Source organism: Bos mutus, chromosome 19 (assembly GCF_027580195.1).
Source record: "Bos mutus isolate GX-2022 chromosome 19, NWIPB_WYAK_1.1, whole genome shotgun sequence".
NCBI lineage: Eukaryota > Metazoa > Chordata > Mammalia > Artiodactyla > Bovidae > Bos > Bos mutus.
The window spans coordinates 9946644-9974184 of record NC_091635.1 but is presented as its reverse complement, the minus strand read 5'-3'; the positions used below and the strand labels follow the sequence as shown (position 1 = coordinate 9974184).

The 27541-nt window shown below is 60.3% G+C and overlaps 1 protein-coding gene across 3 annotated transcripts in view; it reads left to right on the top strand.

The window, feature by feature from the left end:
- RBFOX3 (RNA binding fox-1 homolog 3) overlaps positions 1 to 25452 on the top strand; it is a 439266-nt gene extending 413814 nt beyond the window's left edge. The window contains exons 5-15 of one of the 3 annotated variants that reach the window (XM_070389210.1): positions 4456 to 4710; positions 11082 to 11219; positions 13302 to 13355; positions 14232 to 14324; positions 15886 to 15946; positions 19828 to 19881; positions 20152 to 20284; positions 20741 to 20921; positions 21835 to 21896; positions 22823 to 22901; positions 24652 to 25452. In XM_070389210.1, the coding sequence (XP_070245311.1) occupies positions 4489 to 4710; positions 11082 to 11219; positions 13302 to 13355; positions 14232 to 14324; positions 15886 to 15946; positions 19828 to 19881; positions 20152 to 20284; positions 20741 to 20921; positions 21835 to 21896; positions 22823 to 22901; positions 24652 to 24696 (1122 nt within the window). In that variant the 5' untranslated portion in view covers positions 4456 to 4488 and the 3' untranslated portion in view covers positions 24697 to 25452. The remainder of the gene's footprint in view (positions 1 to 4455; positions 4711 to 11081; positions 11220 to 13301; positions 13356 to 14231; positions 14325 to 15885; positions 15947 to 19827; positions 19882 to 20151; positions 20285 to 20740; positions 20922 to 21834; positions 21897 to 22822; positions 22902 to 24651) is intronic. The other 2 variants (XM_070389212.1, XM_070389213.1) reach the window with 2 other exon arrangements.
- Positions 25453 to 27541: the final 2089 nt, after the last annotated feature.

The following is a 27541-nucleotide window of genomic DNA, read 5'->3' as shown; positions in this document are numbered from 1 at the left end:
AGAGCTGTGAGCATATGCTGGTGAGAAGGACTGGACACCTGTGTGCATGGAAGTGACCAGTTAGAGATGGGAGCAGAAATGGGAGGGAAGGCCAGGGGTGGGACAAGAGGCAGGAAGGTGAACAAGTGAGCGTGGACATGGCCTTCCATTTCCACGGGAAATAAAAGCACAGTCATCGCCAAGAAGGAGAACATTGGAGCGTGGTGGGAGGGTTGGGGAGGAAGAGGGAAATGGTCATTGAGAGCGAATGGCAGATCCAGGCAGAGGACAGTGATCTAAGGAAATTGGGCTGATTTTGTATGTTTTCCCAGAGTGTGGGCCACGGAGTGGAATGGGCAGAGCTGCTCTTAGCAATTTGCCAGGCAAGTGTAAAGACAAGAGAGAGAGACAGGTTTGTAGAGGGGGTGGGAATAAATGACTTGACCATGGTCTTTAAGCTTTTAACTCATCTGTCCATCTACTCAACCACTCCCCTTTCATCCATCCATTCTCCACTTTATATCCATCTTTCCATCCATCTTTTTATTTATTTTTTAAATTTTATTTTATTCTTAAACTTTACAGTATTGTATTGGTTTTGCCAAACATCGAAATGAATCCGCCACAGGTATACACGTGTTCCCCATCCTGAACCCCTCTCCCTCCTCCCTCCCCATACCATCCCTCTGGGTCATCCCAGTGCACCAGCCCCAAGCATCCAGCATCATGCATCGAACCTGGACTGGCGACTCGTTTCATACATGATAGTATACATGTTTCAATGCCATTCTCCCAAATCTTCCCACCCTCTCCCTCTCCCACAGAGTCCCTAAGACTGTTCTGTACATCAGTGTCTCTTTATCTCTCCATCTATCCACCCATCCACCCCTCTGTCTGTCAGTTCTTCTGTTCACCCATCCACCCATCAATCCTTTCATCCATCCAACCATCCAGCCATCTTTTTATCCAGCCAGCCATCTTTCCATCTGTCTTTTCATTTATCCATCCACCCACCCATCCTTCCATCCATCCATCCAGTGTGCATTGAAACTTCCAAGTGCAGCAGAGTGCTGTGCTGAGTGCAGGGATGTGGGCATGGAGGGCAAGTGAGGGAATTCACGATCCCTGGGGAGCCACACTAGTTCACAAACTGCTCTGAAATCACCTGAAGCCATGAGACCTGGCCCGGCAGGGGGACTCTGCCCAGCTCACGCCACCAACCCCAGGCCCTTCGTTGTGGCCCCAACAGACCCGAGAAGAAGGAAGAAAACGAAAGTGACACACACTGTGCAAACCTCTGTGTGCAGGCCCCCGGACACCCTCTTAGGGCGGACCTGACCCTCTGCTGTTCCACCAGGTCTGCTCTTAGGGCTGTCAGCGTGGGCTGCACTTCAGAGTCTCGTGGGAAAGTTTGGTTGTGAAGTTCCGTTGCCCGGTGTGCGTCCCAGGTACGGGCTGTGCAGCCTAGGAAAAGGCCACTCGTGGAACCGTAGCCCCTATGCGTGGGCGTGAAGGAGATGCAGGGCAGGGGTGTCGAGAATTGCCCAGGGCCCCCCAACACGCTGGGGGTGACCACTGCAGATGGGAGATGTACTCAGAGCAGATGAGCAGTGATGTGGGGCCAGTGGGTGGATAAGAGGGGGTCAGATCTCTCCATGTGCTCTCCAGGGTCTCGACTCTCACGGGGCTGTGGAACCTCACCTCCACCTAGACCCCCCAGGAATGGCTACAGTTCTGGACGAGGAGCAGGGAGCCAGGTTTAGGAGCTGGCAGCCCATGCCATACAGGTCTCTGTACCTCAACTTTATTGGCTGGGAAATGGGGGCACATTGTCCACCTGGTAGGTTGGAGATTCGATGAGGTTACGTCTGCAGAGCAGACAGCACCATGCGCTCAGATGCGCTGACTTCATGATGTCACAATGTCGCTCGAGGTCCCCATCCCTCAGCTGCCTCCTGCCCACCCCTGACCCCTCCAGACCCTGGCCCTCAGGACCCCAAACACCCCTCCCGCCACCCCCACCGTGTTGCAGGTTCCCCTGACAGTCTGGGCCCCAGGCCCCAGCGTGGGAGCCCTGCAGAGGGAGAGATTGGCAGCTGTCCCTCGGGCACTGGGGAGGGTCGCAGCGGGGGTGGGGGTGGGGAGGAAGCAGACAGGAGAGCAGCCCCCCTTTCCTAGAGCCTCGGAGGAGGTGGGGAAGAGGGGGCGCTGGCAAGATGTAAGTTAGTGAAGGTTCTAATCAAATATTTATCAGTTAATTGATCTCCGGAGGCTGCGGACAGCGCCCTCCCCCTCACCCGGGCCTTTCCACACTCCTGCCTGGCTCTCGGCTTCCCTCCTCTCCTCGCCCCCGCCTCCTCCCTGCCTCTACTCCGCCATCCTGGAGCCTGGGTGCTCCTCCACCCCTGGGAGCCTCCCGCCTCGCGGGCCCCTCCTCCCTCCTGGTGAACCCACCCCAGGTCCCGCTGGGCCGGAGCCAGAGGACGCGACCAGCGTGTTGGCCGACTGGGTGACGGGGCTTCTCGGCCGCTTGGGAGCAGTGAGGCAGGACCCTCATGAGTGTGTGCGTAGGCCTGTATCCGTCCACTTGTCAGGGGCCTGGCGAGAGAGGGGAAGGACCTGGGGGCTTCCCCAAGGAGGAGCGGGACGAGACCTCTTTTTTTGTGTCGGGTTGCCTAGAAGTGAGGGCCATCAGCACCGAGGCGGAGGCTGGCACTGGGAGGGTTGGCTGCACGGTGGAGCTGGGCCCTGGGCTGATGTGGGGGCCTGCGGTCGCTGGCTAGAAGGGAGGTGGCCAGCCAAGCAGACTCTGGCAGTGGGGCAGGGCTCTGGCCTGAAGGCAGAACACCGCGTCTTCCATCCAGTCTCCGTTGGCCTCGTGTGGCCAGTCCCCTTGGGCCACCTCCCCCACACACGGTCGACTCAACATCTGAGGAGTTGGACTAACTCTCCCACCGGACGGCAGACCCCACCGGAGCAGGGACTACCCATCCTGCTCCCCACCAGAACCACAAGCCCAGCACCCTAGCTTCCCAACACACAGTTTGGGGTGAATAAATAGTCACCAACTGAAGGAACAGCGTGAGCAAGTCAGCGTGCCTGCTAAAAGAAGCACCTGTCTCGGGGTGGGGAGACTCTAAAACTGAGGTCAGACACACAGAGGTTGATGGGGGTGGGCACGGGAGCACACAAGGTCCCCTGTCCGCAGGGCACTGGGAAAGCAGTCAACCGTCCCCGCGTGTGCAATGGTCCTTCCACATTGTGGGGGCTCCTCCTGCGAGAGGTGACCCTGTCCTTCCAGGTGGTGAGGCCCCTTCTCCCCCAGAGGCACCCTCAGAAGGCCAGGGGTGCCTCCCCTGCTCATAGTGGCTGCTGAGAGCCTGCCCCCTAGTGTGTGTCCACAGGGAGGGTTGGCCAGAACACTAGTCCCCTCCCCCGAGCCCACAAGGGACCCCAGTCCCTTCTCTGAGGCTGAGAGATTTTTCTACCAGGGCTTTTCTTTGTACCCAATACCAGTGGTTCTCACAGCCCCCAGATTTGGGGAGGAGGTCTGGAGTGAGCCGAGAATCTGCATTGCTGACCAGACCCCAGATGATGCCGATGCTGCAGATCCCAGCACCCCATTTGGAGAACCACTGTCCTGGGGCGCTTCCGGGCCTCGCCAAGGGCTTCTCGGAGCCCCAGGTTGGCTGGGGCCAGCATCGAGGGAATACATTTACCCCTGGGGCAGCAGACCTTTGAGGGTGGGAAGGATCACTGGGACATCTTGGAGATCCTCGAGACGGAGGCCAGAACCCTCTGTGCCCTACGGACAGCACCTCACCCTGTGGCCACCATGAAGCTGAGTTGTATGAGGCTCCATGTCTTCACGATCAACTCCAGTCCTCCCCTCTGCAGGCTGTGAATCGTGTCCTCACACCTGCTTTACTAGTGAGAAAACCGAGGCTTACAAGCCTTTCTCAGGCCAGAGAGTGGGGGTGTGGCCATCCAGGGCCAAAGGCAGGATCCTGCTGCTGCTGGAAGGTTCTGCGTCTTGACTGGCCCCATGTTAGTCTCCTGGTGAGGAAGGTTTCACAGGCCATCACCGCTGGGGGGCCCTGCATAGAGGGTACACGGGGCCACCCTGAGCTATTTCTTACAGCTGTGTCTGTCTACAGTTATCTGGAAATGTTTAATTATTTTTAAAATTCGGTGGATTAAAAATAAACCTTTAGTGTGCTCGGACCTGACAAATTCACACAAGTGGCCTCAAACTCAGGGGTGTCTCGCCGCAGACCTGGGCTCCCCTGAATGCCCCTGGAAGCCCAGCTGTGAGCTGGATGCCCCGTGCTGGGGGAGCGCCCCATCCCATGCGGCCTGGACAATGCTGCTCAAAGTCCAGTTCAGGACCACAGGGCCTCCTGGAGAGGGGTCGGTGAAAGGAGGCAGAGTCCCGGCCAGACCGCGGTCTAACCAGCCTTGCTCTCTCCTCCGCAGGGCAATCAGGACGCCACGGCTCCGCCTGAAGCGATGGCCCAGCCCTACCCCCCAGCCCAGTACCCCCCTCCGCCACAGAACGGCATCCCTGCCGAGTATGCCCCACCCCCACCGCACCCCACGCCGGACTACTCGGGCCAGACCCCGGTTCCCCCAGAGCATGGCATGACCCTGTACACACCAGCACAGACCCACCCGGAGCAGCCAAGCAGTGACACCAGCACACAGCCCATCACAGGGGCCCAGACGGTGCCGGTAAGGGCCCCCCCAGCCTTGGAACTCCAGGGGGAGGGGCCTCGGGGCCTGCGTATGGAGAGGCAGCCCATAGCAGGGGTGTCTCTGCCCCCAGGAAGGCTCTCTCAGCCTTCCGGCTCTCCACCATCCGACACCCAAGAATCTTTCCGGTGGGCAGATGCCACGCAGGGGCCCCCCTCTGCCTCCCCGAGCCATAACTTCAGGCCAGCTCTCACCTTATCTGGGAGAAGGAGCGTGACCTCAACCATCAGTGACCTGTTAATGAGAAACGAGGGAAACAGCCAGGTCGGGGGCCTGGGCTCGCCCGGAGTCCCGGGGGACCCAGCAGTGGTGGTGGGGGGCGGGGGACAGGGGAGGGGGTTGGCTGGCAGCAGTGAGCAGAGGCCCAGAGCCCCTCAGAGCTGTCTCGGGTTGCAGGCCCTCCTATCATTTCTAATCACTTGTAATCTATCTGCTTGGCTGCCCTCCAATCAGATAACTTCAATTATGTGGTTGTGATGCAGTTCCAAGGATAAAGTGCTGAGCCTGGCACTTCTTGGAGATTTCCTGAAGGATCACGTCCAGGAGTGGCTGCTGCCCCTGGCCCGCCTGGGGTGGGCACCCTGTGGAGGGAGCCCCTCCAAAGACTGGGCTGCTGCGTCCCCGCCCCCAGCCTCCTCTGTTGCATCCTCTGTGGACCCGCCCTGCCGAGCTCCAGGGCTCTGGGTTCATCGAGCTGGCCCTACTGGCCTGGTGCCAGTGCTGACTGGTGGGGGCCGGGCAGGAGGCCAACATGCCCTGCACCGCTTGCCTGATGGGTGCCCCCCTCCTTGTGCCACCTCAGCCCCTTAACCCAGCCTGGCTCCTGCGGTGTACCCCTAGATGTGGATATCACCTTCCCTCACTGTGTGGGTAGCATCATCCAAACTCTGGGGATAGCGCCCACCCACGCTGCCCGCCACGGGCTGGACCAAACTCTCCTGCCCGCTTGGAGCACTGCCAGACCTGAGTCTGCGCCAAAACCATCAGTCTTCTCGATTCTCCCAGCATCCCTGGTACAGGGTGTCCGCCACAGATGCCCCCCAGGGTTCCACGGATGAGAAGGGCAATGTCCATGGGTCTCAGAACAGGGAGCCAAACCATACTTCCCTGGCCGCTGCCGCTTCTCATGCCTCAATCTGTGACCTGCATGTGCTCAGAAAAGAGAGGTGAGTGAGGGAGCCAGAGGGGTCCCTGTGAGCAGGTCACCGCTGGCTGGCCGGTCTCTTTCTGATGGACAACAGCAGATGGGGTGAATCTGGGGAAACCTCTCATGACCTCCTTGGGAACAAATGCTGACCGCCCCGAGAAGCAAACCCAGGAGACAAGATGACCAGACTGGTGGCTGACACAGAGGAGGCTGAGACCGACCGCTGACACCTCCACAGCACAGACAGGCCTTCTGGGCCGCCTGACGCAGCCTCACCGCGACCCGTACAGAATCATCTTCCTTTGGCCGACTTCTGCAGGGACCTGCTTGTGCTGGGCCCCGAGCCAGCACGGGGGTGCACAGGAAGAAGGGCCTGACCCTACCCGCGGGGGCCGTCACTTCCCACCAGTCACGGACATTACATGGGCCCCTTCCACTCTTCGAGAGTCCATGGCCCCGAAGAGGACCTGGGAGTCTCAGAGAGAAGCCAACTGAGATGTGAGAGCCTCACTGCTCGATCGAACGCCCCCCCACCCCAGGAATGCCTGGGCCAGAGAGCTGCTGAGCCCGATACCGGGCAGCCTCGGCCTTCCTCTGTCCACGGGGGCTCTTCAGGTCCTGGGAGGGGGTGAGTCTGCTGCTTTTCCCCTGGGATACCGAGATAGAGGCCCCGACTAGCGGATGATCTCAAAGACACTCAGAATTGCCCGGCAAAGACTTCAGCTGCCGCTGCTGCAGGGTGTGGATGCTCCAATCCGGAGTGTTCCTTCCATCAGAGGTTTCGCACCTTGGGAGGAGCTGAGGAGGGTGGTCACTGCCTGTCCTGCTCGAAGATTCCAGGAGCCACTTATCTTCAACAAACTCTTGGTCCTCCTAGCCCTGCTGCTCAGCTGTCTTATGTCCATCCCGGATCAGGCCTGCGTCACTTCCCAGAGCCTCCCCTTGGCCTTCCCCAAACAGCCTGGTGTTAGAATCGGGAGGTAGGGGGCGGCAGGCAGTGTAGGCTCCAGCTTATGTCCAATCTGCCCTCTCCTGCCTGTGGATTCCGTTTGTCATCACGGCGTCATCTACGTTCTTTTATCAAAAGGCAGCAGGGGACACAGAGTGACTGGGGCTGCTGATGGAGCAGGCCTGCCTCACTACTCTGCAGGACCCCCTGGGGTACAGGTTGGGGACCACCTCCCAGAGCTACCTCATTCTTGCAAGGTTTTACGGGGTCCCCTGCAGGGGTCCTCCCCACCCACCCATCCACCCTGTGTGGTGGGGCAGCCACAGGGACATCCTCTCAGAAACTCCTGCTGGAGCGGCAGCCTTCGGTCCTCTTTGCTCTTGGCTCTTGGGACTTAAGGGAACGGGGTGGACCGTGGTTGGAATACAGCACCCCAGGGTGCTGCCCTGACTCAGGCAGGGTGCGAGCAGATGGTGCCATCAGCATCGATGCACCACGGGGGGCCAAGCAGAGAGTTCCCGGAGCATGGCGTCATTCACAGCGTCCAAAGAGGACACAGCTCCACCTGAGGTTCTGAAGAAGGCTTCATGAGTGGATGGCTCGAGGCCTCATGGGGAGAACACCTCCTCCGAAGCTGGCTCACCACCCACCAGGGACGAGCCATGTCGGGTGAGCAGCCGATGGTCATTGCATGGGTGACCAGGAAGTCTTGGAGGACCAAAGATGAGGGGAGAGGGGGCCACAGAGAAAGAGGGTTTCCTGGAGCTGCTTCCTCTGTGTGGCATCACCCAGCCTTGGTTCTGTCCCAGTGACGGCCCCCGGATCCTGGCCTGCTGCCTGCCACCCCACTGGACCTACTGACCCTGTCCAGGGCCCTCTCAGCCTCTCCCGGTGCTGGGCTTGGAGAGGCCCAAGAGAAGGGGGCTGCAGACTCTTTGGAGGGTGCAAGGATGGGAGATGCACTGTCCCATGCAGAGGGACCAGATGCTGCCTTGAAAGGGGGACGAGGACCGTGTCACCACGTGGGCTAAGATGACACGGAAATGAGGAGGATGCAGAAGCAAAACGGCCGAGAGCAGCTGGAGAGGGAAGGGGTGTTGCTGCTGCTGTTTCTCGTTTCCCTGCATTTGAGAACCAAAGGCAAAGATTGCTTTAAAGAAGAAAAAGGGAAGTGAAGTCCCTCGGAAGGCGGTGCCAGCTGCCCGGCCCGCTGTGATAAATGGTGAGAAGGCCTCCGTCTCCCCTCGGGGCAGCCAGTGTGCTGTCACACTCGGGGGTTTCTCCAGCATCTTACAATTTCACAGCCATTGAACCCATTTATCTGCCTCTGTTTGCAGCTGTGCTTAGGGCCAAGGGGGGCTTTTCTTACTTTTCCTGCACCCCCCATCACCCCGTTTCTCCCACCTCACCCTCAGCTGCTCTCCTAAGGGCCTTTGAGGTGGGAAGAAGCAGGAGGACCCTGGATCTTGGAGACACACAGTGGGCTCAGTTCTGCTATTAGGAGAGGCCCAAGGCGTTGCAGAAAGGACATCCCACCCTGGCCCCAGATGCCCCAGCTTCATCAGTGCCATCCCATGGTGCCCCCTTCCCACCAAAGGCTCCCCATCTCCGAGTGGGAGCTGGGATTCCCACCCCACCCCACCCCCACCACCGTCCACCGTAGTCCTGGCCACCAGCTTGCGCTGACCACTGCCCTCTGCTGGCCTGGGGTCAGCATTGCATGCTCCTCCCCCTAGTTTCCCAGATCTGGAGTCCATGAGTCACCTGTACCCAAGAGCAGCCAAGGGCACAGGTGTGTGAAAGGCATGGCAGGGAGGGTGACAAGGGACACTGGACCCAACCTGACCGCCTCACGGAAAGAGCCACAGCTTTTTGTAGCCAGAGGGCGGGGCCCAGGCTTCTGAAGAATCAGCAGATGCACGGCCAGTTCTGCCTTGGTCTGGGGGTGCAGACGGGGCCTCTGACGGTCAAGCCCAAGCTTGCTTCCTACAAGGAAGAGTGCAACAAGGGAGGAGGACAGCTGGGGAGGGGGCTGAGCGGTTGGGCATCTCCAGGTCCTGGGCTTGGGGGAGAGGAGCCCCCAAATGTCCCCCAAAAGCCCAAAGGCAGCTGCCCCGATTTGTCTGTCAGGAACGAGGGCATGTGCAGGCCAGACCAGGAGCCTCGGAGCCCTGCCACCTCACTCCCCCTGACCAGCTGTTCCTCCCCAGACTGAAGGGGGCTCCTGGGTGTCAGCACTTGTTGGTGAAGCCCCAGGAACAAGCGCAGAATCACCTGCAGCCCCACACTTGGCTCAGAGAACACACACTCCAGAAATGGGCCTGCCATGCGTGAGGTGGCCAGCCTGCTGAACCCCAGGTCACACATGTCCCCCCAGGCACACGAGAGGATGGTGGTTTCAAACCCACGTGTAGGATCGCCCGCCCTGTGCTTCCTCTCAACACAGGAATACAGAGCTGAGTCTACGGGGCCTTTGAACAGGATAGCCCTCACCCCTGCAGCCCTCCAGACCCCCTCCCGGCTTGCCACCAGGAAGTGTGCCCAGGAGCTGACCCCCCTCCCCTCCCCTCCTGTCCCCTATGGCATCTGCTGCCCTGGGGACTGGCTGAGCGCAGGAGTTAGGGGAGCAGCCCTGTCTTTTCAGAGAGGATGACCCTGATGGCCACTGAGGGCAGCCACTCAGGAGTCCAGAGACAGACCTCCAGCCAGTGGCCTTGGCGAGGGCCAGTCCTCAGCCACAGCACGAAGGCTCAGGCGCCGTGAGCTCGCCCTGCTTACCATCCTGGCTCCGGGAGGCTTGTGGTACTGCCCAGCACTCCTTTGGTGGACAAAACGCACCAGAAGCAAGCGGGCAGTTGCCAGCAACCCGTGGAAGGCACACGCCAGCACCTCTCCCCTCAGCTGTCCTCGTTGCGTGTCTCTGCAGCCCGGCCTCTCTCCGCCGGCCACGTGGGAGACCACAGCCGCCAGGACCTCCATTTGTGCAAAGTCTACCCCAGCCTTGAGGACCTTGTCCTTCCCCCTTCACTCTCTGTAGGAGTATCAGACAGGAGCCAAGCCCCCCGACTGTCACCTGGAATCCTGACCCAGAGGAAGATCCTCAGACAAAGGTTCAAGTCCAAGCAGTGTACTGGGGAGGTGATCCCAGAAAACCTGGGAGGGAAACCAGGACTTGAGACAGGAAGAGAAAAGGAGCAGTAAAAGATGCTTTCTCAGCCAGTCGTGCCCACAGGGGATGGGGGCACACGGCATCAGAGGAGAGCCCCAGAGGAGCTGGTCCGGAGGAGCCCCAAATGAGAGAAGGCGTCTGTCCAGTCACCCGGCCTGTCATCGGCTCTGCTCCTGGACACCGACACAGAGGACCAGAGATGCCAGCCCCAGGGTCACGATGAGGTCCCTCGGTGGGCCCTCCCTGCACTCACCATGCCCAGCCTGCCTTTGGCCTGGGTATTCAGCAGGACCCACCAAGTTGAAGGGCAGCCTGGCTGTGAGCTGGTGGCCTGTCCCCATGGAAGTCCCCAGTGAGGAACCTCACACATGTGCCCAGCCCGCTCACTGCACCGCACTGCCTTGAGGCCTCTTCGTGGCCTTGACCTCTCAGGGAGCTGGTTTGGGGGACAGGGCGGGGAGGTGGTCCTTGCTCTGTAGCAGCTTTGTTTCCAGAGACTCGAGTCTTTCAGAATCCCTCTGTTGATCAGTGTTTGGGTCCAGAATCAGGACCAGCTGTGAGGCACTGGAGGTTGCCACCCCTGAGCCCTGGACAATGCAAAGCCTCAGAGCAGGGCTAGAAGAAGAGGCAGTCTGGGGGTGGCCTCCCCTGGGGCCACATCCCTACTGATGTGTGTGCCACGAGTGGCTTCCAAAAGCTCTCCACTTTCTCATCAGGCTGGAAACCCCAAACGTTACCTGTCCTCCCAGAGCTCAGGCTGTCGCGGGGTTGGGGGGTACACGCACAACCTCAAGAACTGTGATGGCCAAGGGACCACTGAGGTCGGGCATCAGTGGTCAAGCTGAGCCACAGGGTGGGAGAGCACACTGGGCCAGGGAGGCCTTGCTCTGTGACGGCATCACAGACACTGCTCAGGGAAGAGCCCGAAAGTGGGATCTCTGAGGTCGAAGTGCTACTACGAATTCTGTGAATCCCGGGCGGGGGGAGTCTGCGGGGCTTGGGGAAGACCTGGTGTCTAGATCCTCCCCCACTATGGGGTGGGAGCAGAAGGGGGGCACCTCCCAGCCCGGGTCCTCTCCCCACAGCAGACAGACGAGGCGGCACAGACGGACAGCCAGCCACTCCACCCCTCCGACCCCACAGAGAAGCAGCAGCCCAAGCGGCTACATGTCTCCAACATCCCCTTCCGGTTCAGGGACCCCGACCTGCGGCAAATGTTCGGGGTGAGTGTGTGTGGCCCCTCCATCTGCCCCCCACCCCCAGGGTGGCCCCAGTGTCAGAACGGCCCCCCGGTTTCCCGCTTCCCATTGCCCTCTGGGTCCAGCCCCGCTCTGACCTGAGCCTGCAGGATGGGAGGGGGGAGGCGGGACGCAGGCTCCACGGAGGGACCTGCGTGACTGTCACCCCCGACCCCAGGCATCCCTGGTGGCTCAGCTGGTAAAGAATCTGCCTACAATGCGGGAGACCTGGGTTCGATCCCTGGGTTGGGAAGATCCCCTGGAGACGGGAGAGGCTACCCAGTCCAGTATTCTGGCCTGGAGAATTCCATGGACTGTATAGTCCATGGGGTCACAAAGAGTCGGACGTGACTGAGCGACTTTCACTTTCACCCCAACCCCTTGCCCCTCAGGCCCAGGCAGGTGCCAGTTAGGTTTATCATTCTGCTGTTGAGGGCTCCAGAGAACTCTGTGTCCAGAAAGGCACCCAGCCTCCCGGCCTCACACCCAACAGCCCCCGCCTGTCCAGTGTGCCTGGGGCCCGGCCCAGGTACTTGACATCTCTGGGCCTGCAGCCCCCAGGCCCCGGGGGCTGGGGCAACAAGGAGCTCACACTACGGGAAGCCAGTGAGCATTCCATCCCTGGATTCTCCCGGTCTGTTCTAGACTCTGTAGGATACCAGCGAGTGGCAGTGTCACTGTGAGATCCTACAGGGAGGCTCTTAAGTCCTGCAGTGACTTTATTCTGCCACGTGATTTGAGCCCCTAGCACGTGCTGATGCCCACTCAGGGCTGGGGCTGCCCTGTGGGTGGGTAAGGGGGCAGCAACCCAGGTTCAGGCCTGGCCATGGAGGACATGTGCACCCAGCCTGTGTTCTCTCCCTCTCTCCCGTCTCCCACTCCAAACTCTCCTTCCCCTGCCTGCCCCGTGCCCACTCCCCACTTCCACCTCAAGTCCAGCAGACTCTGACCCCTGAACCCCAGCCCTCCCCTCATGACACCCTCAGGTGGGATTTGTCAGGTAAACGGGAGGTGGCCTCAGGATGGGTCCAGGGCCCATTAGATTGGGGTGAGACCCAGTGGGGTCCGGGCAGAATTTAGAATCATCGGAAGATAAGGATTCTACCCCCTCTCAGCCTGGGCCTGGCAGGTGCCAAACTTCTCTGAGCCCGGAGCCCTGACTTAAAGCAGCTAGTGTTGGGTCAGTTCACTGGGATGCCGTTCCGGTCCCTACATCATGGGTCTCAGCACACTCTGTCCCTACAGGCCACCCACAAGCACCCTCAGCCCACTCTGCCTGCATCCCAGCTGCGCCTCCTCCCTCCCTAGCACTCAGCAGGGTTGGCACTGCCTCGCTGTCTGGCTCTGTGTTGCCTCCTGAACATTACAGGATGAAGGGGAAACTCCAGTTGCATGTACTGGAGGCCCCTTAGGACCTCAGCTGGCATTTTAGGGGACTTAATCCCCAGCTTCCTGATCTCAAGTCCTGTGAGAGGGACAGGGCTACCCCTTGAGGGTTCCAGGCCAGCGATGGGGCAGGAAGGGGTTAGCTGAAGTGTCTGGGACCAGCTGACTGGTATGTCCCAGTCAGGCAGAGGGGCCTGGGTTCACTGTCCTCTGCACCCCACACAGCCCAGCCCCTAAACAGCACAGGCAGCAGGCAATGCAGTGTCCTTCCTGGGCCCTGTGTCTCTTCCAGGGGCTCCTCTACACAGCGGCCCCCAACCTTTGGGGAAGGGCTTATCCACAGCCCTGTACGCATGTGTGGGAATCAGGGCCGGCTGTCAGCAGCTAGGGGCAGAGCCCGAGCAGGGAGTCAGAGCAGGAAGACTGGTGACACACAGGTGGGGCAGGTGTCCTGGCAGGAGAAGCCCTCTGCATGGGAAGGTGGGGACCACCCCCACAAGGCTATGCAGGGCCCTGCAGGAGGTGGAAAGGGCCCCCCGCCCCCGCACGCCCCTCCCCTCCGGGGAGCAGAGGACCAGCTGGAGGCAGTGGGCAGTGGTCTCCGTGGAGAGCCGGCGAACCGGGCCGGCGGTCTTAACCCACCCTCTCCTGTCTCTCCCACCCTCATCTCTGTCTCTGCAGCAATTCGGAAAAATTTTAGACGTGGAGATCATTTTTAACGAGCGGGGCTCCAAGGTGGGTGCCGCCCAGAGGCCGCCACCATTACAGCGCCCGGCTGTAGGTCCCGCCAGGCTAACGTGTGAAATGTGCGTTTCCGCCCTGGAGAGCTCCGAGCCTGAGGACCCCTGAGCGACACGGGTGCTTGTACTCCCCTCCTCCGCCCGCCCCGCCCTCCCCACCCCGCTGTCTGTGTTGTCGCTGCGCTGCCTGCCGCCGACGCTTCCTTCTCTCTAAGCCGCCGGGACCTCTCTGTCTGCACTCGGAGAGCCCCCACCCCTGGGCCTGGGCCCCTCCCCAGCCTGCGAGCTGCTCCCCTGGGGCCAGGGGCCTTCCTGGAGCTGCCCCCCACCCCCCGCCCGGGGCTTGGAGAAGGGCCGGCAGGGGGCAGGCGGGAGGGTGCCAGCTCCTGGATGGGAGGATTCCCCCCACCCTCGGGCTCCCCAGGGTGAAGATGGGTGAGGCTGCCCCCACTCAGTCCTTCAGAAGCCCAGCCTTGGGCACCCCCACTTCCCAGGTGGGCTTAGGGCGACAGTTCTGGCCCCTGGTCAGGTCAGCATCTCTTTTTCAGCTTTGGCCTGTCCCCTCAGGTGCCAGGCGGTCAGCTCAGGCCGGGCTCAGGCCAGGCCAGCAGCTGCCCCCGCCAGGGGCCGTACCCCTCCTGGGCATCCTGCCAGTGGTACCAGGACAGACCTCTGAGTCTCCTTCAACTCACCTGACTCAACCCCTCTCTCTCTCTCTACCCACCCCCATTGCCCCGCCCCCTCCCACCCACGCCCCGCCCCACGCCCCGCCCCCTCCCACCCACGCCCCCCCCACCCCGCACACCTCTTTTTTTTTTTCTTTTTCTCATCCTATGTCTCTCTCTCCGTGTCTGTCCTTCTCCGCTCACAGGGTTTTGGGTTTGTAACTTTTGAAACTAGCTCAGATGCTGACCGAGCCCGGGAGAAGCTGAATGGGACGATCGTAGAGGGCCGGAAAATTGAGGTGCTCAGATAAGTGTGCTGCAGCAGGGACGCCCTTGAGAACCGCCTCCGGTCACCCCGGGGCCCCCAACCCAGCCCCGCCGCTGCCCTGCAGAGAGCCGGGCCAGGGTCCCCGGGGCGGGGCCACGCTGAGGCTGGAACTGAGCCCACCACCTGCCGCCCCTCTTGGGTCTCGATCTCAGGCTCACCAAAGGGCCCCGCACCCTGTGCCCTCCCTCTCCTTCCCATGGGGCTGGAGAAGCCCCAGAAGTCATCTCTCTGAGGCTTGGCAGCTCCAAGGACCTCAGCCAGCCCAGTCTGCCCCTAGTTGGCAGGGGATCATTAACCATCCCCCCGGCCACTCTCACCAAGGAACAACGGTTGCCCCATTTGCCCCCTCCCCACGCTGCCCCATCCTGCCATCTGCCCTTTGCCTTCATCCCCCAGAGAGTGGGCAGCAAGGTGCAGCCATGGCAGAGGGATGGATCCAGCCCAGAGGAGCAGAGGGGAGAGGAGGCAGGGTCCTCCTGACACTAAGCCAGCTTCCCCGGGCCCGTGTGCACCCTGCTCAGTGCTGTGGTTCTGATGGCTGGGAGCTGGGCTTCCCAGACAGGCTCAGCAGTGAGGGCGGCCACAGAGGAGGGCTCAGTGGCCAGTGCAGAGCCATAGGAAGGGCGGTGGAAGGCTTGGGGGTGGGGGAGGCTTCCAGAAGCGGAACAAATGCTACAGGCACTGACCGAGGCTGGGCTCCAGCTCAGTGTCCGGCAACACTCGAGGCTGTGGCCCCAGGCCCCTGGGGCTCACAGGGACTTGGGGGGAGGCAGTACGGCCCGGACGCCGCCCTCAAGTTCCCCACCTGCTCTCTGCTCCCTCCGCAGAGGCTCTCCCCTTCCTTCCTACACCCCAGCCTGGCCCTCTGGGCAGCCCGACCAGGGCCTTAGATGTCTGGACAGTAGGACCCACTTGGTGCCCACCTAGTCCTCCCACATTGGCCTTGCCCCCCTCAACAGGCATGTATGCCCCACCTTAGGAAAACTCTCTGCTGGCCTTGAGGGAAGGGGTGCAGCCCCCACAGAGAGGGGTGGCTATCCTGGTGCCCACGACTAGGAAGGCCTCAGCAGCTGCCCACAGCAGAGAAGTCTTAGGGGCCGGTCTGCTAGCTGAGCTGAGAGCACTTTGTGGAGAGTCCACCAGTCAGCTGCTCCCACGGCCGTGGGTTGCCAGAGAGAGGCTGAGCTTGGGCTGTAGCGACAGCCGTGTGAAGGGCAAGGGCCGGGCGGGGGCGCTGGACACGATGTCTGAGCCGAGGCTGGGGACCTGGGCAGCATGCGGAGCAGTGGTGGCTCCGGCCCCCCGGGTAGGGCGGGGTGCCCGGGGAGGGAAGAGCACAGGCCGTGGTTGGTGGGGGACCAGGCTGGTGGCAGAAGCTGTACCATGCCTCGCCTGGGAGCCCTGGGGGCCTCGTCCCCAGCCCCCCGCCCCCTCCAAGGCGGCCACAGAGGAGAAGTTCAGAGTGGGACCAGGCGGCCAGTGGCCTGCAGGCTAACGCCCCCCTCAGCCTCTCCCTCTCTCTCTCCGGGCAGGTCAATAACGCCACGGCCCGGGTCATGACCAACAAGAAGACTGCCAACCCCTACACCAACGGTAAGGGGGCCCAGGACCCCTGGGAGGCTGCAGGGGCTGCCAGTGGGGACAGGGGGCCCAGGCCACTGGAGGCCGGCCTCCCAGGATGCTAAGCACCCCCTCATGCTCTGCTGTGGTCTGAAGGGGGTGGGTCAGTGAGGCAGGGGAGACCTTGGACCACCCTTTTCCTACACAGCTGGTGAGACCCCTGTGGGGTGTCCAGCACCCAGAGGCCAAGGACAGGCTTCAGGCACAGGGGGAAGGTGGCAACTTCCTGGATTGTTCCTTATTTTCTAAGCGCAGAGGGAAGCCCGGGCTAGAGGTGTTCAGTATTTTAATGAGCGTGATGACAGATGGGCAGTCGCCCTCCCCCAACCCCCAGCCTTAGAAACACTGAAAGGTTGAGGCCTAGTTGGCCAAGCGGCCTTGTCCATACCTACCTGGACCTGACTGTAAGCAGAGGTGACCAGTCTTTGAAACGAAACTGCCGATGCTAAATGCTGGCAGCTGGGAGCAGTGAAGGGACAGCTCTTGGCTGGCCACCCTGTGCCTTAACTTCACCGGGCAAGGAACTAGTTTGAGTGTAGCTGGCACTTCGTTGGGGCCTTTTTGAGTTCGCACCTCTTGCCAGGGAGCAGCAGCCTCACTCCGTCAGTATGGGTCTTCCGGCTTTGCTTCCCACCCCCCAACCCCCAGCAGGAAAGAGTGGACCAAGCCACCCCAAGATTCGCTTGTCCCGGTCTGATCAGATGTGCATGGAGTCAGGGGGCAGGCCAGCACAGAAGGCCTGTGCCAGGACTGTGGGCAGACCTACCACCTGACCTCCTGGAGTAGGGCTGGGGCTCGGCCAGACTCCGTTTAGACGAGATTATTGTCATTCCTATCCTGATTTTTTTTTAATTGAAGGATAATTGCTTTACAATATTGTGTTGGTTTGGGTCATACATCAATGTGAATCAGCCATAGGTATACATGTGTGCTTTTTTGAGAATAACAAAGCTCAAATTCTTTCTAAAACTCTGTAGGCTCCCAGGCTTTGCACCTGTGCTGAGCCCGTACTGGGTGTGACTTTAGAGACCTGGCTCTCACTGCAGGAAGGAAAGCCATAGACATGTTTACAGGGTCAGGGTGACCCTGGGGGCTGCACAGCCCCTCCTGAGAGCCACACGCCCCTGCTGTCTGGCATACCTGAGAGTGCCAAGGAGCATGGGATTCAGGAGGGAACCCATCCCTCAATGACTGCATCCTTGGCACGGATGGTCACAGAACTGAAGCCAGTTAAACAACAGAGAGTGAAGAGAGGAAGAAACCTCTGCCCACTTTGGCGGCAACCACAGGTGGCTGTGAGACCCAGCTCATGGGCTCTGATGACCAAGGCTTGACTTTGCTTAATGCTCTGGAGGACTCAAATTCATTGTTCAGTCAGAGGAGCAGAAGTTTCCACTGCAGGAAACAAAACTCTCCAGGTTTGACCGGGTGTTACTATTTGCAAAAGAAACAAAGGATCCACCCAGGTGGGTGTCAGGCTGCCTCTGTCATCTGGGGTCCCAGACAGTGAATTGGGGCCAGAGCAACAGAGGTACGCAGGATTCCAGAACTGGCAGAGGGAAGTGCCAGGACCATCCGAAGCAGAAGTGCAGACTCTCTGAAGGGACCAGAGGAGGTGCCGGATGGGACCTGGGGACTGGACTGGGGTAGGTGGCTCAAGGACTCTGCACCACTCTGGATTTTTACTGAGAAGACTCAGTTCCAGCTTCCCGGGTAGTCCAGTGGCTGAGTCCACCTTTCAATTCAGAGGATACCAGTTCGATCTGTGGTGCAGGGAGATGCCACAGGGCAACTAAGCCTGTGCATAACTACTGAGCCTGTGCTCTGGAGCCCAAGAGCCACAACTGCTGAGCCGATGTGCAGCAACTACTGAAGCCCTAGAGCCCATGCTCCACAACAGGAAAAGCCACTGCAGTGAGAAGCCTGCACACAGAAACTAGAGAGTAGGCCCCGCTCTCCCGCAAGGAAAGAAAGCCCAGGCGCGGCAACGAAGACCTGAAGTGAAAGTCACTCAGCCGCGGCCGACTCTGCGACCCCATGGAGTGTACAGTCCATGGAATTCTCCAGGCCACAGTGGGTAGCCTTTCCCTTCTCCAGGGGATCTTCCTGACCCCCAGGTCTTTCCCTCATTGCAAGGAGGATGTTTTATCAGCTGAGCCACAAGGGAAACCAACGAAGACCTAGCGAAGCCACAAAAATAAATAATTAAAAAAAAAGATGACGACTCAGTTCTTGGGACTGGAGGTCTTCTCAGAAGATGAACTATTTCTTCCCTCCTGACCTGGTATTTATAGAAGATTTCAGAAGCACAACAGTAACATTCAGGCACGTCATGTGATGGTGGACCAGGCATAGATGGCAGTCTCACAAAAAGTGTGGAGAACGGGCCGCCCTGGGAGGAACAAGGCCCGGAAACTCTGTCCTGTGCACTTCTCGGCTGTCAGTCCAGCAGTGGGGCTGTCAGACTCTGGGCTTGGGATGTGGAGCTGGACCTGGGGGGAATGCTGCAAAGACTCCAAGAGCTAAGGGGCCAGAGGCTGGGCCTGGTCAAACAGGCTGACCACCCCCTGCACTCACTTCCTGACCGCTTGGGGATGGTGAAGTTTCTGCCCACTGGTTTCCATCCCCGGGACCTCAGGTGGGAGCAGGCCTTCACTCCTGGCCCTGGATATCTGACAGGAGAGGAAGACCAGCCAGGAGGAGCCAGCCCACCTGCAGAGAGGAAGAGGCTGGGGCCCAGGGAGTGGCCAGGAGCATGGTCTGAGCTGGTGTGGGCTTCCCTGATGGCTCAGATGGTAAAGAATCTGCCTGCAATGCAGGAGACTGGAGTTCGATCCCTGGGTTGGGAAGATCCCCTGGAGAAGGAAATAGCAACCCACTCCAGTATTCTTGCCTGGAGAATCCCCGTAGACAGAGGAGCCTGGCGGGCTACAGTCCATGGGGTCAAAAAAGAGCTGGACACAACTGAGTGACTGACGCACACTGCCACTCACCAGCCCTGTAACTGGAGGCTGCCGTGCCTCTGTGAGCCTCTATTTGCTCATCTGTAAGATGGGTGAGGGTGACGCCTTCCTTGTTGGGTGGGTCTAGAACAGTCTGGCATGTGGTAAAGGGAATGCTAGCTGTCCTTCTTATTGTCCCCAATCCCAAAGCTCTTCCTCCCCACCTCTTCCCTCAGCAGCCCTGCCGTCGGCTGCTTTGGGGAAAAACAGACACAGGAGAGCAAACTCAGCCTGGGGAAGGGAGCCCTCCAGGAGCTCCAGCCCAGGACAGACATGGGCAGGAGATGGAGGAGGTCGCCATGGCTGAGGCCAGGCACCTTCTGACCCTCCTGGAAGGCAGCCAAGCACCTGCATGATACAGCTCCCAGGAGACTGGGCTGTCAGGCGCCAAAGCACCAGACCACCAGCACCCCTATCCCAGCTGCGACCTACAGACGGTTGCATAACACATTCCACTTTCCCTGTTAATGCTCTTCAGCAGACGTGCAGACCCCAAGCTGCTGTGGCCAGTGCCCCAGGACAGGGGAGGCCTGGGGCAGGCTGGGGAAGGCAAAAATTTGAAAAGAATCAAGACACTAGGCAGATGGTCAGGAGTGGCTGCGTGCCTATTAAGGAGCAGAAGGCACCCAGCCAGGGAGGCTGCAGCCTCCTAAGCGGGGCCTGGAGTCTGTGCTCCTGCCTCATCCGTCTACCCTGGTTGCAGAAGGAGGGGTCATGCCTGTTCTCTGCAGCGGCCACAGCCTGGGACTGTCCCAGTGGGGCCTATCCTGGAGTCTCCAGGGTTCCCAGACATAATGTGAAGTGGGAGAGAATCAGGAAGATAGTGATTGGGTTTCTCTGCTTCTCTTCTAGGCTGGAAGCTAAATCCGGTGGTAGGGGCAGTCTATGGACCTGAATTCTATGCAGGTAAAGGCTAGGAGCTGGGGCGTGGGCTTGGGGAGGGCCTGGTTGGGTAGTCAGATCTTCCTGCATAAGAGGACGCGGCCAGGGGCGGGGCCAGGCAGGGGGCGTGGCCGGGCAGGGGCGGGGCGGGGCCGGGCAGGGGCTGGGCTGGGCGTGGCCGGATAGGAGGTGTGGTCAGGTGAAGCGGTGGTCAGGCTTCCCGCCCTCCCGCCTCCTCCTCTCCTCTTAGCTGTCCCTCTCACACCGTCTGCTCTCCGGCCCACTTTCTTGCAGTGACGGGGTTCCCCTACCCCACCACCGGCACAGCCGTTGCCTACAGGGGCGCGCACCTACGGGGTCGGGGCCGGGCTGTATACAATACGTTCCGGGCTGCACCGCCCCCGCCCCCCATCCCGACTTACGGAGCGTGAGTACCAGGCGGGCACACGGAGGGAGGCTTGGAGAAAGGCCCAGGGGGCGTGGGGAGGGAGGCGTGGTGCAGCCAGGGGGGCTAGGCAGCCTTTCCAGAACCGCGGGGGCGGGGGGTGGGGCTTGAACCGCAACCTTCACACTGCAGTCGCCTTCACATCAGTACCCCCACCCCCACCCTGCTCCGGGATCTCAGGGTCACTGGCATGTGGGGGACGTTCAGAGCCCCAGCACCTTGCCCATTGCTTTCATGGGTCGTGGTTGGCCCCGGAGCTCAGTGGGCCTTCTCTAAGCCCTCCCTGGTCCGGGGCCCTCCGACCCTAATAGGGGGGTACAGCTGCCTGGGGTGGAGCAGGGGGAGGGTAAGTAAGCAAGGTGGGCCGATGGGCCCCTGGGTTTGCGGGAGAAAGGAGCTGACCAGCAAGGGTGTTACTCTATTGTTATACCAAAACAGGGCACTGGAGCAAACGCTTGTTAAAATGCCAGTCCCATGGGCAGGGCTGGCACCCTGCCCCCTCCCTCCTCAGCAGACACCGGAGCCGGCCTACCCCACCTCTCCAGCGTTCCCACCACTTTCTTGTCCGTTTGCTTCCAGGGTCGTGTATCAGGATGGCTTTTATGGTGCTGAGATTTATGTAAGTGCAGCCCCAGGGGTGGGAGGGTAGATGAATCCGGTATCTCATGTGTCTCAATGAACAGTGTCCCCACTCCCTGCCCCGCTCCCCCCACCCCTCCCATCCTGGGAGCCCAGGAGGTCAGCTTCAGCTAAACCTGGGTTGTCCCCGCTCAGGGTGGCAGTAGTAATGGATTCCCAGCAGCACGATGAGCCGGGCGTGTCTTCTCCATTTCACAAGGTGTCAGTTGTATGATGGGGGCCGTGGGTGGCTCTTCCGTATCCCTAACCACATTGGGGTCACTGAGTGAGCCCCAACGGGCACCCAAGATCCATTGCAGAGGCTCAGAGAATGACTGGGAGGTAGGAGCTCGAGGGCAGACCCCTGGATGGAGTCCTGCCTTCTCTCTTCTTTCACGGGGCATCACTTGCTGCTTCCTGTAGCTCGGAGCCCTTGCTGACAACCCCCATCCCCCACTGCCATCCTGGGTGGTGATCACCTGTAATTCAGCCATCCATTGAACAGGGCTAAGATGTGGTCTGAGTTAATGCCTTTTGCCCCTGACCCATCCCAGCATCCAACACCGAGTCACCCATGGGTTCTCCGTGCCCATCAGCATCAAGGTTGGCAGTACACTGGCTTGGTGGCAGGTCTGTGAACATCTACTGGGTGCCAAAGCTTTGAACACAGCCAGACATATGATTATTGGTGCCCACCCATGTGTGTTGAATGCACAAATGGACACATAAATGAATGAATGAATGAAGGAGGCGTGTGGACACCCTGCCCCACTTTGAGCCATGCCACTAGACCACAAGCCAGGTGCTCTCAGGCGTGCGCCAGCCATCCCTCACCTGCCCAAGGTGAAGGCTGAAAGGCTGTGTTTGCCCCACTAAGCCCATGTGCTGTGTTCCCCCCGACCCTTACCTTGCAGGGAGGCTATGCCGCCTACAGATATGCTCAGCCAGCAGCAGCTGCAGCCGCCTACAGTGACAGGTACCTGGGGAGGGGTGGAGAGCTGGGTGGGATGGGGAGGAGAAGATGGACAGGTCACAGGGCTGGGCTGCAACAGACAAGAAGCCTTACCCACCACTCCGGGCCTGGCAGTGCTTCCCCCTGGAGGAACATAAGAGTCTGGACAAAGGAGAGCAAGTCTACATGGGCTTGGAGACCCCAAGCCAGCAAGCCCCAAACTTCTGTAATCACTTCCTTCCTTCACAGCACAGGAGGCCTTGGGACCCCCCAGTTCTAGGTAGCAGACAGTTCCTCTGATGCCCAGCCCTAGAGGCCTAACCACCACCCCCTCCCAACGCCCTGAGCTCTGGAGCCCCGAGTGAGAGGGTAATTAGGAGCCTTGGTTTCTGCCTGGGACACCTCTGACCCTTTTCAGTGCTCCCAGGCCTGAGACCCTTAAGCCCGGAGAAAGAAAGGCAGAGTGTGTGCTCTGCTGCAAGTACATCCAGAGGCCCGAGGAGGGTTCTCTCTTGTCTTGAGGGCCAGTCCTGGGGTGGGGGCTGCCTTGATGCCTTTCCCTGTGGGCACTCGGCCTATCGGCCACTGACTGCAGCCTGGGGAAGCATACAGGCTCCAGAGCTGGGCGTCCAGTGGGCACTTCGTGGAGGGCAGCTGTTGCTCTTGCCAGCGGCACTGAAGGCCCCTCGGCCCTCCCTTCCAGGGGCAGGTGGCGCCCTTAGCATCTGGCCTCTGGGTTTTGTCTGGGGCACAGTAGGCCAGCGCTCGTGGTCAGCACTCACTGGACGTGTTCAGAGGGTGGCTGGCTATGTTCCATCCAAACCAGCAGGAAGGAGGAAGAGGGGGTGTGCAGGGGAGGGCAGGGCCTTGGGGTGCTGTCTCCAGGGAGGTGGGAGACCCTCACCTGCCCTGTCGCCCCCCCACCCCCCTCCCTGTGCTCATCTCCCCAGTTACGGCAGAGTCTACGCGGCTGCTGACCCCTACCACCACACCATCGGCCCCGCGGCGACCTATAGCATTGGAACCATGGTAAGGAGGCCCGGGCCGGGCTGAGGCTGGGGCGGGCGGGCAGGCCCTCAGGGAAACGCCCCGGACCTCGGCCTGGTGCCTAGCAGGACGGGCCTGGATCTGAGCTGGGCAGGACTTGCCCTTGTGCTCCGTGGAGTCAGAGGGAGGCAGGCCCGCCCAGACAGGCAGCTGCCCGGTAACGTCGTCTGGGAGACCTTCTGGTGTGGCCCGCTTTGCTGAGCCCTGCAACTGAAGTCCGAGCATCCTGGCCTTCCATTCCCTGGACTGGGAAAACCCAACAGAACCTCCTGGCAGGGGCTCCAGAGGCAGGCAGGGCCTCCTCTTCCTCTTGTGTGGGTGTGTCTGTGCCACAGGCCCTCTGTGTTGTCACCGCCTTGCTCTACCTTTCCTCGCATCACCCACGCCCCTGCTCCGTGACCCCTCCATGGCTCCCAGCTGGGCCTGCAGGTCTCTCCTGGGGAGGCGGGGCCTCTGCCCTGGGCTTCGGCGGGGGCGGAGGAGGCGCACTTCTGACGGCCTGCTGAGGCCCAGAGGTGCGCGGGCCGGTGTGTCTGTGTGTGTGTGTATGTATGGCCAGCTCTTGACACATACAGCCCAGCTCACTCTGTACCCCAAAATCTGCTTCCAGTGAACACCTACCTTCCAGGCCCACCCCGACCCCCCGGGGTATTAATGTCGGTTTTTAACTAGCTTGGCATCCAGCATCAAAGATGAAAACGTTTTGGGCAGGGTAAAGAGGGAGGAGCTTCAGAGACAATATGGATTTTTTTTTTTTCATCTCCCTTGTTCTTGATTACTCCCTCCCAATTTTCGTTTTATCTTTTTTTGATTTTTAATGAGCCTCAGACATCCCAAGCAGCCATGGGTCGCAGGCCTCTGGGTTGGGGGGCAGGCCCAGGCCCACTCCTGGATGAAGGCCCCGAAATTGGCTTGCAGACTCCTTGGCTTCAGAATCGCCAGGCCCTCTGCGAAGCTGTTAGCTAAAAGCTTTTGTTAATTCACAGAGGGTTCCCTCTTATGTTTTCTTTTATTTTTATAAGATTCTCTTGGTTTTTTTCCCCCTGCAACTTTTCTGCTCTGGCACTGGCCATTCCTTTCTCTGGGGAAACTGGTGGGTGGGGCAGGAGGTTCCTGTGTAGGGCTCCCTGGCCCAGGGGAGCCCCGGGGCACGGGAGAGAGCATGCCAAAGGCCTGTCCTCCCGGCTGGACAGAGGAGGCGCAGGGACCCCAGAAGGCCCCTGGAGCTGGATGAGCAAACACAGTCCTTCCTGATAGAGCCAAGGCCCCAGGAACCCTGACTAGAGGCCCCTCTCCCCTCCGGTGCCTGGCGGGGCTGAGGCCTGCACCGCCCCCCACCCGCAGCCCCGATGGGCTTGGAGGAGGCGGGGCTTCTGCTCCGACCTCCCCCAGATGACAGCCGATGGAGGAAGCGGGCAGGGAAGGGTCAGGCCTGAGCCAACGAAGTGCCCAAAAGACATCTCAGACCTCGTTATCCAGAAGCTCCATGGCTGGTGACCCCAGCACCTCTCTGACCTCAAGGCCACCAACCACATCGGAAATAGGCCCAGCGCCCCTCCGGCTGCCATGACAACCAGCGCCCATTCTCCCCAAGGCAGAACGGAAGGGAGGGGGCAGAAGATGGGATTTAGCTGTTTCTCTTTTTGTTTTTCTTTTTTTTTTTTTTTTTGCTTTCCCCCTCCCCTCCCGAAAGGCGGTACTGATTGGCTGTTTTTCATCTTTGATGTTGCAGGCTAGCCTCTGCCGAGGAGGGTACAGCCGCTTCACCCCCTACTAGCAAGAGGCCCAGCCCCTAACAGCATTCACTCTGACTGCCTAGTACACACCAAACCCAGCAGTCCAAAAGCAGGCACAGCCACTCCGAGGACAGTGCGCCCCTCCCGGTCAGCGACACGCGCCGCTGACCTCCGCGACTCTTTAAGTCCATAGGTTTTACCTCCGGCCAGCTGGTCTCCCCCCACGATGGCGTGTGTGTCTTTGACCCTGGTCACCCCTGTATGTCTGAAACCTTGGTTCCTATTTTGACTCTGTTGATGTTGTGCCCCACCCCACCCCCAGCCCTGAGCCATTTCAGGTATAGGACGCACAGAGTGGGAGGGGCTAGGCTACTAGAAGACCTCTTCTCAAGAAGTAGCAATAGAGCCCGAGAGAGCCATGCCCACTCTCCTGTCACCTGTCCCCACCCCGCCCCAAGGAAGACACCAGTCCAGCCTCCCCAGGAAGCCACCCCAGCCAGTCTGACCACAGCCCTGCCCCTGCCCCTGGGGTTCAGGCGGCGAGGGGCTCTTGTCTGTCTGCCCCACTTGGTGGGTTCCCAGCCTCGACAGTGGTCACTCCTGATCTTCAGCCAGCTAATCGCAGGAGTAGCTGTCTCTGCCCTCCTTGTCCCCATTCAGCTAAACTCACAATTCTGATTAAATCTGACTGATGTTTCCTGCTGAAGTTGTCACAAGTCGTGGGGGAGCCACACCAGCCTCAGGGGTTCCTTAGCCTCTGTTACAAGAAATGAAAGAGTCTAAAAGTGGTCCAGCCCTGCAGTGCCCGGGGGCCCTCTCTTAGCCTGTCTGCCCCACTCCCCACACTCGTGAGTCTTTCCAATCCGTCCACACTCTGGAGACGGGGTCCCTGCCAGCCTGGCACCCCGGTCTGTATTTGAGTCAGCCCTGCCTTCCCTTCCCCAAGCTTGAAATGTTCTTTTCCGGGTACCCTCCTGGAAGGGGAGTCTGAGCGAGAGAGCAGGGAAAGGTGGTGCTCATCATCCAGCCCCTCTGGCAGGACAGTGCTTAGCACCCACCTCCTGTCCGGAGAAGTTCGGGGCTCAGCTCTGCTGCAGGGATCTGGGGCCTGCAGGTAAAGCTGAGACGGCTGGGGGAGCTTCTGGAAGCTTCATGTGCGGCCCTGTCGCCTCTGATACAGGAGAAAGTGGCCGGGCCAAGGAGGCCCTGGGCTCCTATGTGCCAGAGCTGGCTTCTGGGGGGTATGGACAGCCAGCTAGAGGGTGCAGGTCCCCGCCAGCCAGGGCATGAGCCTCCACCCACTCCACCAGCACATGGTTTCTGGTTGGTGGGTGGGCAGGCCTCTAGAGTGTACCCAGCCAGCTTACCTCCACTGCCTGAACACCCTCTCAGCTGCCTCATTCCAGACCCCCCCGACATGGCCCGTGCAGCACCATCCACCCACCATGCCCTGACCTCTGCCCTCATCCGCCCCAGCAGCCAGGCCCTGCCCACCCAGGGCTCAGCAGAGTCCACCAGTAGCTTCTGCCAGCTGGCTGTGGCTCTTCCATCCCTGCCACCATCCTCCCTTTCTCCCTGCTGGAGGGCAGAGGTCTGCATTCAATTCCCGTATGCAGGATGGGGAGTGGGGCCGGCGTGGGGCGCCCTCCCCGCACCCACCTGGCGCCCAGGGCCCCAGAGCCTGCCGCCCCTCCCCCACAGCACACCCGGCAGTTGCTTCTGTGAACTGCAAGCCCTGCCTTTCTGTTTCTGTTGTAGTGAAAGCTTCTGCCGTTTCCTTCTTGGACCATGAAGGGCAAAAACAAAACAAAAAAATCACACACAAAAAAATCACAAAACAAAAAAACAAAATAAAAAAAAAAAGATGTTCAAATCCAAGCAACAAAAACAACAACCAAACCGAGAAGCATCCACCACGTCCGAGTCCGTGAGCCCGCGAGCCGCCGCACCCACCGCAGCGAGGGAGCAAGTCTGCAGGAAGATGGGGGGTGGAGAGGTGGGGGGTGCCTCATTTTCTACCAAGTCTTCCTTCCGGGCCCCACTCGGGGCAGCGTGGGGCCAGTGGCGAGAGGCTGCAGGCCCGAGCAGGAAGAGCAGCCAGCAGGACTTGACCTTGGCTACCGACGGTGCCAGCGGAGGGACGGGCGCGGGAGGGGTCGGCTTCTCATCCCAGGGCTTCGGCTGTGCCCGGTCACCCCCCAACCCGTGTCTCCCGCTCTGGGCCCCAGCTACCCCTCCTGCCTCGCCGCCAACACCCATGTCCTGCAAACCTGAGGAGGAGGAGTTGGCAGCGCCGGAGACTGTCTGAACGACCAGCAGCAGCCCTGGGCTCCAAACCCAACACCAAGGGCTGATGTCTCTCCAGAGCTCCGGGGCACCCAGGGCCCCTCCACGTCAGGGGGCTCCGGCTGCCCGGCCGGGGGGTGGGGGCCTGAAGGCTGAGGACTTGGCTCGGACTGGTGGGTTTCTGGTTCCCTTTCTGGAGGAGGCCCTGGGTCTGGCCCAGGGGAGGGAAGGCCAGCCTCATCGCTGCAGCTGAAACAGAGGGACGGGACTGGCCAGCACCTGGCTGCACGGTGAGGTCGGGGTCACGGTGCTGTGCGTCTGGACGGCACGTCCGAGCAGAGAGAGCGAGGGGGTAGGGGAAGGCCTGGGTGGTCTGTGGCCCTCTCCCCTGCTCCCAGATCAGGTCCCAGGGTGGCCGCAGACAGTGGGCAGCAGGGAGGAGCCCCTGGCCAGGCAGAGAGAGCTGGACTCGGGGAAGCAGCAGAAAAGAACAAAAGATGTAGGCTCCCAACATGGCTCCACTGTCTCATGAAACTTAAAAGGTAAAAAAAAAAAGAAAAAAAAATACACCTCACTTTATATTCAGCATCAGCTCCTGAA